We start from the raw sequence: 10,576 nt of genomic DNA on the forward strand, positions 1-10,576 counted from the left end.
TGCTTTTTAGTCTGTGGCTCCTTGTGAGGACTGGGAGGGGGCACCTGGTACCCTGGCAGTTCCCACAGGCACACACACTAACACACTTACTCATGCATACACACACGTGCACACGCAGCCCTGACCCCGGTATCCTCCATCTCCACTGCCCTGTGGCCCCTCCATCCGTTCGGGGTCCAACCTGGGCCACACCACCCAACCTCCAACACCACGGCCCCTCCCCTAACCCCCACCACTGCCATCTCAGAGCCCTCCTCCGAGCCTTGGTCAAGGCACCCCAGCAGCTCCTAAAGGCTCCAGGACACAGCCCGGCCCCTGCCCTGGCCCCACACCCACCCTCCCTCCTTCTAGGCAAAGTGCTGTGCCCACCCCTCTGCCTGACAGGTACAGCTTCTGAACAGCTCCAGAGGCGCCATTCCTGTAGGCTTTCCCTTAGCATGGGAGCCCACTCCTCCGCCTGGGGCCCTCACGGCACCCTGGCCAGGTGGCATGTGCTGTCTTCTAATAGTGCAACCGCGGGGGTCAAAGGCTTCACTCTCCCTCTGCTGGCCTCACTGCCCTCAGTCCCACAAGCACAGCAAGGCCAGGAAGTAAGAAAACAGCAGGGATGGCTGGAGTCCAGGGCCAGGCTGAAGAGGTTGCCCCGGCAGCTCACAGAGGGTGCAAAAGAACATAACAGACATGGGCTCAAAGGCAGGAGCACGGGGCCAGGGCTTGGCCACATATCTGACCTCCCCAGGGCAGGGCTCAGCCCAAGGGGGTGGACACACCTCCCTAACAGGTGACCTTGGGTATGAGCACAGGGTCTGACAAGCGGTGGTGGGGAGGAAGCAGAAAGGAGCGAAAGAGAAATCAAAGAAATCAGAGACAGCAAGGCACTGCAGTGGTGGCTGCCCAATTCTGTAAGTTTACTAAAACAGCACTAAGTTCTACACTTAAAAACAAAGGGGCCAGGTGTGGTGGCTCATGCCTGTAATCTCAGCAGCTTGGAAGGCCAAGGTGGGAGATCACCTGAGGTCAGGAGCTCCAGACCAGCCTGGCCAACAAGGTCAAACCCAGTCTCTACTAAAAATACAAAAATTAGCTGGGCGTGGTGTTGTGCACCTGTAATCCCAGCTACTCAGGTTGAGGCAGGAAAATCACTTAAATCTGGGAGGCGGAGGTTGTAGTGAACCAAGATCACGCCACTGCACTCCAGCCTGGGCAACAGTGCAAGACTCCGTCTAAATAGAAAAGAAGGGGGTTCCCCGGTAGGTCATCAGACCTCAATCAAACCAAGAGAGAAATGTGGTGGCAGCCGATGGTGGTGAGCTCTTGTGGTGGTGGTAGCTGGGCTGAGAGGGAACTCTTTTTAGTTAGTCCTGGTATAGTATTAGTTATAACCCTCCACCCCATCATCCTGAATCTGGGTAATTAATTGGGATAAAAATAGAAGTTGTTTCGTGTATTCACCACTAACAATAAAGTGTCAGCTCAGGTCACTTTCACATAATCACTGGGATTCTCCTAACAATTTGAAAACACACCTGGTAAGTCTACTAAGGGGTAAGTACTGACCAAACACTTGCCAGCACTCCTCCAGGTAATGGCATCTTATCTTTAATGTTCTGGCACCCTAAAACCACACCTGGGCTACCCGAGGATTCAAAAAAACAAAATGAGCTTTTTTTTTTTTTTTTAAAGATGGAGTTTTACTCTTGTTACCCAGGCTGGAGTGCAGTGGCACAATCTCGGCTCACTGCAACCTCTGCCTCCCGGGTTCAAGCGATTCTCCTGATTCAGCCTCCTGAGTAGCTGGGATTACAGGCATGTGCCACCACACCCAGCTAATTTTGTATTTTTAGGAGAGACAGATTTCTCCACGTTGGTCAGGCTGGCCTCCAACTCCCGACCTCAGATGATTTGCCTGCCTTGGCCTCTCAAAGTGTTGAGATTACAGGCATAAGCCACCAAGCCCGGCCTGTATTTTCTTCTTTTTATTAAGACAAGATCTCACTCTGTCACCCAGGCTGGAGTGTAGTGGTGCAATCATGGATCACTGCAACCTCTGCCTCCCAGGCTCAAACGATCCTCCCACCTTAGCCTCCTGAGTAGCTGAGGCCACAGGCACGTGCCACGAGGCCCAGCTGATTTTTGTATTTTTTTTGTACAGATAGGGTTTCACCATTTTGCTCAGGCTTGTCTCAAACTCCTGAGCTCAAATGATCTGCCTTCCTCAGCCTCCCAAAGTACTGGGATTACAGGCATGGGCCATCGTGCCCAGCCACACGCGCAAATTTTAAACTCACCACTTTTAGGAACCCAAGACTGTACAGAACTCACCATGCCTTGGTCATAATCTCAGGGCTCAGCAGAAGATGGCGTGTTCACCTTGACAAGGATGAGTCAGGACAGCCATCCTTCCAGGAACTCTGACAGCATCAGGACAATGGCTTTGAAGACAAAGTAGCAACTTTTTTTTTTCTTTTTTTCTTGTTGAGACAGAGTCTCACTCTGTTGCCCAGGCTGGAGCGCACTGGGGCAATCTCTGCTCACTGCAAGCTCCGCCTCCTGGGTTCACGCCATTCTTCTGCCTCAGCCTCCCGAGTAGCTGGGACTACAGGTGCCTGCCACCACGCCCAGCTAATTTTTTGTATTTTTTAGTAGAGACGGGGTTTCACCATGTTAGCCAGGATGGTCTCGATCTCCTGACCTCGTGATCTGCCCGCCTCGGCCTCCCAAAGTGCTGGGATTACAGGCGTGATCCACAGCGCCCAGCCAGTAGCAACTTTCTATCCTAAGTATTTTACCACTTGAAAAAGAAGTGAGCCCAGGTTTACACACTCAAGATAAGTGGAGGCAATGCACAGGAGAAGTCTGGCAGGAGGAGTGAGGGCTGGACGACAGGTCGGCCAGGAGCTTTGGCTAGTTGTCCCTTACGATCCAGAAAGACAGCATGTTTTTCCTGGGGAAACAACTCATGCACTCAAAGTAAAATCCCAGTACGAGATGACTGTTCAGCTGTGACTCTCACAGGCTACCACAAGTGGAGAGAGAACAGGCAGTGCAGATCTGACCTGAGGATGAAGGAACAAAGTGGGACCAGTACCAAGCAGCAACTACAAGGTCACCCAGAGCACCTGCACAAAAACATGCGTGTTGCCGCCTAAAAGGTCTGCACCTATCCACAGACCTCATACTTTCAGGTGAGCTAAGAAAAGCAAGTCAAACCAATAGGCATGCATTTATCCCACTGAATGTACACACTGCTTTGTTTAGCCATTCACCTGCTGATGGCCACTGGGGATGCTTCCGGTTTGGGCTTCTCATGAACAGAGCTGCTGTCAGCATTTGGCGCAGCCCTACGTACGCACACCTTCAACTCTGCTAGGTCACAGGTAGGTGTATGGCATGAGAGTTGGCACAATGGCTCACGCTGTAATCCCAACACTTGGGAGGCCTGGAGTGAGAGGATCTCTTGAGCCCAGGAGTTCAAGACCAGATTGGGTAACATGGCAAAACCCCATAACTACAAAAAACAGAAAAATCAGCCAGACATGGTGGCACACACCTGTAGTCCCAGCTACCTGGGAGGCTGAGGTGGGAGAATCACTTGAGCCCAGGAGGTCGAGGCTGCAGTGAGCCATGATCATGCCACTACCTGGTGACAGAGTGAGACTTTGCCTTAAAACAAAAACAAAACCCAAGTAGCACTTTCAGCCTTTTAAAAAAAAGTGTGCCAGGCCAGGTGCAGTGGCTCACGCCTGTAATCTCAGCACTTTAGGAGGTAGAGGAGGGCAGATCACGAGGTCAGGAGATCAAGACCATCCTGACTAACATTGTGAAACCCTGCCTCTATAAAAATACAAAAAATTAGCCGGGTGTGGTAGCACGCACCTGTAGTTCCATTTCCTAGGGAGGATAAGGCAGGAGAATCACTTCAACCCGGGAGGTGGAGGTTGCTGTGAGAGAGATTGCACCACTGCACTCCAGCCTAGGCCACAGAGCAAGACTGTCTCAAAAAAAAAAAAAAAAAAAAGGGTGCCATGGCAATGGATGGGTAGTGATATCTCCCTGACTTTTCTTTCCAGTTTCATTGAGGTATAATTGACATACCATAAGCTGCAAATGTTTAGTGTGCCATTTTAGAAACTGACATATGTCAATGTACTTAAACACCCATAAAACTGTCACTACAATCACGATAATAAAAACATACATCACCCCCAAGTTTCCTGTGCCCTTTGTCACCTGCCAGCCCTTTCCCTCCCCTTTCCCCTTTCTGTCCAGCCACCACTGGTCTGCTTTCTATTGCTGCAGGCTAGCTGGCACTTTCTAGAATTTTGTATGAATTAAATTATACAATGAATCACACATTCAAAAAAGTAATTATTATGAGACACATCTATGTTGTTGCAGGTATCAATAGTTTGTTCCTTCTTAATACTGAGCAATATTTCCAACTCTTAAGAGTTTCACTTTAATTCCGGTTTGGAGGATACAGGGCAGAAGCTACAGTCAAGAGGAAATATTCCAATCAGGCAGACCAAAAGACTTGTAACACCAGCTATTATGCAAAGGACTTCTGAAACTACCTTCACTGTCCTGGGAGCAGGAGAGGTGGCAGCAGAGATGGGCCCAGGAAAGGGTCGGATGCTCGAAAACTGTCCCTTTATCTTAAGGACACTTGGCAATACTGTGTCAGTGCTTTTCATCCCAGATCTCAAGGGCTTTGATAAATACCAGTTTCATTTCATAAACAAGAAAAGGAGTGTTACCTGAGCCAGCCCTGAGTATAGGGAATCACCCCTGCTGCCACTTTCCCACCCCGGTGGGGACACACACTCTTGTCTTTCAACAGACATTAAGGAAAAACCAACTGTGCAAAATCAGTTCAGGTGCGGTTGGTATGGAAAGCGGCTACACACTGGAAAACAGTCTCGCAGTTGCTGAAACCATTAAACCCAGAGTTACTATGCAGCCCAGCACGTCTATAAACACATCCACGCAGAAACCTGTACATGCATGGCCACAGCAATGCTATTCACAAGAGCCAAGAGGTGGAAACAACCCAAATGTCCATCAACAGAAGATAAACAAAACATGGTTCATCCATCTGGACCATTCCACCAATGGAATATTACTCAGCCTTAAAAAGGAATGAAATGCTGGCCGGGTGTGGTGGCTTACGCTTGTAATCTCAGCACTTTGGGAGGCCAAGGCAGGCGGATCACAAGGTCAAGAGATCGAGACCATCTGGCCAACATGGTGAAACCCCGTCTCTACTAAAAATACAAAAATTAGCCAGGTGTGGTGGCACGCACCTGTAATCCCAGCTACTAGGGAGGCTGAAGCAGGAGAATCGCTTGAACCCGGGAGGCAGAGGTTGCAGTGAGCCAAGATAGCGCCACTGCACTCCAGCCTGGGCAACAGAGCAAGATTCCACCTCAAAAAAAAAAAAAAAAAGGAATGAAATGCTGACACATGCCACAGCGTGGATGAACCTCAATCAGGTTCATTTTCCTGAATGCTCGGCCAGGGAGTAGCTACGAGGTGAGCTTTGTAGCTACTTCTCACACATCACACAAAGTGAAAGGAACCAGACACAAAACACCACATATGATATGATTCCGTTCATGTGAAATGCCCAGAACAGGCATATCTTAAGACAGAAAGCAGGTGAGTGGTTGCCAGGGGCTGGAGAAGGGAGGACAGATGGGCTAAGGGGTGCAGGGTTTATTTCTGGGGTGACATAAATGTTCTGAAATTTACTGTGGCTGCACAACTCTGAATATACTAAATAAAAGCAGCCGAACTGTACACTTTAAATGGGTAAACTGTATGGTGTGGCAAGTGAATTCTATTTCAATAAAGCTGTTAAGCAAAAGTGACTGCAGGGCAGTTGACAGCTGATTGCCACTTGCCCAGTAAAATAAAAATTAAAAAACAGAATGAGAAGCTTTCTGAGTCCTTCCAGGAGCCCCCAACTTAACAGCTGGTTACACAGCCAACTCCTGAGGGCAAACAGGGAAAGTCTTCCCAAATCAATCCACACAAGTGATAACTTTCTTCTGCTTTCCCTTGAATTATATACATAGACTTCCTTGCCCCCAAACTCCGGTCTTCCCCTTGTGATGCAAAGGGATGCCACTCCCATTCCCCACTAATAAATCCAAATTACAGGTAACAGGTGGGTGGGGCATCTGGGTCAATTAAAAGTAGCACAGGACAAACCATCTGATGTCATCAGAACTCTAGTGAGCTCAACTGCAATGTTTACCTCCAGGGGAGCGTTTTTAATGCTCTCCTTTTGTACAGCCCAGTGTATTCAGGTGCATGGAAAAAAATCAATTGTTTCAACTGAAAGAGAAGGGCATGCACCACACTTAATCCCAAACGGAATGCCAGAAACAGAAGTAGAACTAAAGGCTGCCCCAGGTTTGCTGTTTTATGCTGGCCACAGTTAAAAGGATTCACAAGAAAATGATTACCTTTGACACCAGCCAACCCCCCTATCCGCGCTGTCACGCTCACGGCTCACTGCTCCACAGAGATCTTTACCCTGAGTCTCCCCGACAGGCTGGACGTCAGATTACAGACAGCCTATACAGTCGACTCACACATGGATCTAGGTTTCCTTTATGTTTAAAAGGAACAAAAATCCAACTGCCACCCCCATTTCACAGCTGCGGAAGCAGAAAGGTCTACAGGGCATAAAATCTACAAGGAGGCGGGGCCTCCGCAGGTCCTGCTCCCTTCTTCAAGGGAACTCTCCTCTCTCCCTCCCCACCTTCACAAAATGTAAACAAAACTGAAAAAACCACCCATACGTGCACACCTGTTCTCCTCACACCCAACTTTCTATTTTAAGGAATATGGGGTTAGAATGAGTCAAATGCTTCTTGCTTCCATTAGGGGCTAAAAGAAAGCCCAAGTGGGTGGTCTACCCACGGGAATGACTCGGCCGACTGCCACGTAAGCCCCCCTCGTACAAGGACAGGGTCTGAGCTCACTCAGGATGAGCAAGGAGTGGTTCCCCCAGCTTTGAAACACCAGCACATGCCAAGGGACCCCTGTGCCAAGGTGAGCCTCGGAGTTACTCCCTGTCGGAGCATTCAGGAAAATAAACCTGAGCGAGGGGTCAGGCACAAAGCAAGCCTAAGGTGAAAGCAACCTGAGATCCAGAGGATGAGGAGGACATTCCCCTGGACCCCGGTGCAACCCGCGCCCCCCCCAGCCCCTCTCCCACCCCAGGCAGGCAGCACCCAGGACCAGGAAATGCATGCCTGATACTTCTCCCAACCCAAGCCCCCATTTAAATACCTAAGTAACCTTCTCTAAACATCCACATCATTAAAAATGAGTTTCCAACGTGGCAGACCCATTTATGTAAACCCATTACTGCTGTCTTATCGGAGGAACAAAACTCAAACCCAACTTTTCCAAGGCAAGAGTTGTGGAGTTATGTAACAGGTCGGTTACAGCAACAGGCGATGCAAGAAAAAATAAAATACAAACTGCTTCCTGAATGATCTTAATAGCCAGCCAATGTGTGCTCCTCCATGGGAGGCAAAAATTCTTCCCCGCCTCAATCTTCCGCTGACCAGCGCCCTTATGCTTGGGAAAATTGGAACCTACGGCTCCGTGACTGTGGAAGGGGGGATGCCCAGATGGCTGTGACCACAGATGGGAGGTGGGACAGTGCGGCCGGACCCACCAGTGGGGAGACGTGGCAGAATCCCCGGACCAGGCCAGAGACAAGATTAGGGCAGGTCACCCTGGATACTCCCGGAAGGGGACTGAGGGAAGTCACTCAAGATCCGGCCTGAGCAAGACCCGGCCCAGGCCGTAGGGGAACTCGGGGCACAAAACCGAGACCTGAGAAAGAGAGACCAGGGCAGGTCACCCTAGCCCGGATGGAGTGGAAGAACTCAGATCTAAGTCAGGGGGCAGGTTACTCCAGGCCAGGCTGGTTGTGGGACACAAGGCAGGTCAGCCCGGGCCTAGGCGGAGGAGCAAACCCAGCCGGAGTAAAGGACGAGGGTCAGGTTAGCTCGAACCCGAACGCAGTGGAGGAATCGAGGCAAGTCGGCCCGGCCCAGCCCAGGAGTTGGGGGCCGAAGGAACTCAGCCAGGTCCAGGCCGGAGCGGGAGACCCGGGGCAGATCAGCCCAGGCCCGGGCAGAGTGCAGGACCTGGGGCAGGTAAGCTCAGGCCCAGCCGGAGTAGGGCACCTGGGGCAGGTCGCCCCAGGCCCGGCCGCGACGGGGGACTCCGGGCAAACCCAGGCCCGGCCCGAGACGGGCTAGGGACAGGTCTCAGGCGCCGAGGCCAGGCCCGGGCTTCCGGCGCCGCCATGTGCCGCTCACCTGCGCGTCGAGCTGTCCCGCCGCGGCGCCCGCGCCCGCGCTGCCTGGGCCTCCCGCGCCGCCACCGCCCGGGCCGCCGGGGCCGCCGGGGGGCGTCTGCGTCTGGCTAGGAAGAGTAAAGTCGGTGAACTCGAACTCGGAGCCCTGTGTATCGGCGCCGAGCAGCTCGGCCTCCTCCGTGTCCAGGAAAGTGAGAGTCTGAGAGCTGGGCCCGTACGCCTCCACGCTCATGGTGCTGCCGGGTAGGGCCCTCGGGCCGGCTCCGCGCCGCACTCGAGCCCGCCGCCGCGCTGAGGCCTAGGCCGCAGGCCTCGGGTCGCTGCCGCTGTCGTCCCTGTACGCCTGGAAAGGACCGAACCGCCTTCCCCGGCGCCAGCCGAACCGAGATGTAAGAGTGCCGAGCCGCCGCCGCTGCCGCCGAGCCCCTCCGCGCCTCAGTTCCCCTCGAAGCCGCCCGCCGCTCGCAGCCCCGGGCAGGAACTGCCGCCACCGCCGCCGTCGCCGTGCGCGTGCGCGAGTCCGACGCCGGCGGAAGCGCGCGCGCTCTTCGCGGACGCCGGGTGCCCAGCGGGACGACGGGACGCTCAACGCGCACGCGCAGGGCGTGAGGCTTTCAACCGTCGTCGCGGCGGCTCCTCGAGGACTTGGTCCCGCCCCAACTGCTAATCGGGGCCTCCCGGGCGGCGGGTGGTGTGGACCTGGTGGTCTGCACCTGTGGTCGCTGCGACAGTGTTTCGGTTTAATTGAGCGCTAGCCGAATAGCCTACGTAGGTGGTCTCGGAATGCCCAACTGGAGAGGCTGGGCAGGGACGACGCGCTCCCACTCCTGGCAAAAGCTGCTTGGAACTCAGTTTCCCCATCTGTAAAATGGGAGGTGCCTCGCACATAGTAGATGCTCCCTGTGCATTGGTTTAATAAGGGAGTGGGGCTCGGCGCGGTGGTCACACCTGTAATCCCAAACACTCGGAGGCTGAGGCGGGAGAACTGCTTGAACTCAGCAGTTCGAGACCAGCCTGGGAAACAGAGTGAGACTCCATCTCTACAAAAAATACAAAAATTAGGCCGGGCGCGGTGGCTCACGCCTGTAATCCCAGCACTTTGGGAGGCCGAGGCGGGCGGATCGCGAGGTCAGGAACTCGAGACCATCCTGGCTAACACGGTGAAACCCCGTCTCGACTAAAAATACAAAAAATTAGCCAGGCGTGGTGGCACGAGCCTGTAGTCCCAGCTACTTGGGAGGTTGAGGCAGGAGAATCTCTTGAACCTAGGAGGCGGAGCTTGCAGTGAGCCAAGATTGCGCCACTGCACTCCAGCCTGGGCAACAGAGTGAGACTCCGTCTCAAAAAATAAAAAAAATTAGCTAAAAAAAATTTGCTAAGTGTGGTGGTTCTCACCTGTAGTCCCAGCTACTAGGGAGGCTGAGGTGCGAGGATCGCTTGACCCTGGGAGGTTGAGGCTGCAGTGAGCCAAGATTGCACCACTGCACTCCAGGCTAGGTGACAGAGCGAGACCCTGTCTCAAAAATAAGTAAAAATAAATGAATGGGGATAGTCTTAGGTACTGGGCCTGGCACTTGGAAATGATGGTTGCTGCTGTTCCTGATGCCTCTGCCGCTGTCATTATACCATTACTATTTTTGCTATGATTATTATTTAGTGGACATATACAGCAAAACAACAGGAAGCACATGGTGTGTGGTGGAATCTAGAGCTAACCACTTATCAGCTGTGTGAAATTATACAAGTGAGGTAGGCCAGGCGCGGTTTCTCAAGCCTGTAATCCCAGCACTTTGGGAGGCCGAGGCGGGCGGATCACGAGGTCAGGAGACTGAGAGCATCCTGGCTAACACGGTGAAACCCCGTCTCTACTAAAAATACAAAAAATTAGCTGGGCTGGTGGCGGGCGCCTATATTCCCAGCTACTGGGGAGGCTGAGGCAGGAGAATGGCATGAACTCGGGAGATGGAGCTTTCAGTGAGCCGAGATCGCACCACTACACTCCAGACTGGGCAACAGAGTGAGACCACGTCTCAAAAAAAAAAAAAAAAAATTATACAGGTGACTTAAACTCTCTGAGCCTAGGGTTTCTGTTGCCATTAAGGTAGAATAGAAAGCCTGGGCAAGGTGGCTCTTTCCTGAAATCCCAGCACTTTAGGAGGTAGAGGCAAGAGGATCACTTGAGCCCAGGAGTTTTGACGCTGCGGTGAGCTATGATTGTACCACTGCACT

The 10,576-nt window shown here is 52.5% G+C and overlaps 1 protein-coding gene across 2 annotated transcripts in view; it reads right to left on the reverse strand.

Moving 5' to 3' along the window:
• The window catches only part of UPF1 (UPF1 RNA helicase and ATPase), a 37,519-nt gene extending 28,667 nt beyond the window's left edge, over window positions 1–8,852 (reverse strand). The window contains exon 1 of one of the 2 annotated variants that reach the window (XM_007995837.3): window positions 8,349–8,852. In XM_007995837.3, the coding sequence (XP_007994028.1) occupies window positions 8,349–8,579 (231 nt within the window). In that variant the 5' untranslated portion in view covers window positions 8,580–8,852. The remainder of the gene's footprint in view (window positions 1–8,348) is intronic. The other variant, XM_007995839.3, reaches the window with a different exon arrangement.
• Between the last annotated feature and the right edge of the window lie 1,724 nt (window positions 8,853–10,576).

This window comes from Chlorocebus sabaeus, chromosome 6, assembly GCF_047675955.1.
Source record: "Chlorocebus sabaeus isolate Y175 chromosome 6, mChlSab1.0.hap1, whole genome shotgun sequence".
NCBI lineage: Eukaryota > Metazoa > Chordata > Mammalia > Primates > Cercopithecidae > Chlorocebus > Chlorocebus sabaeus.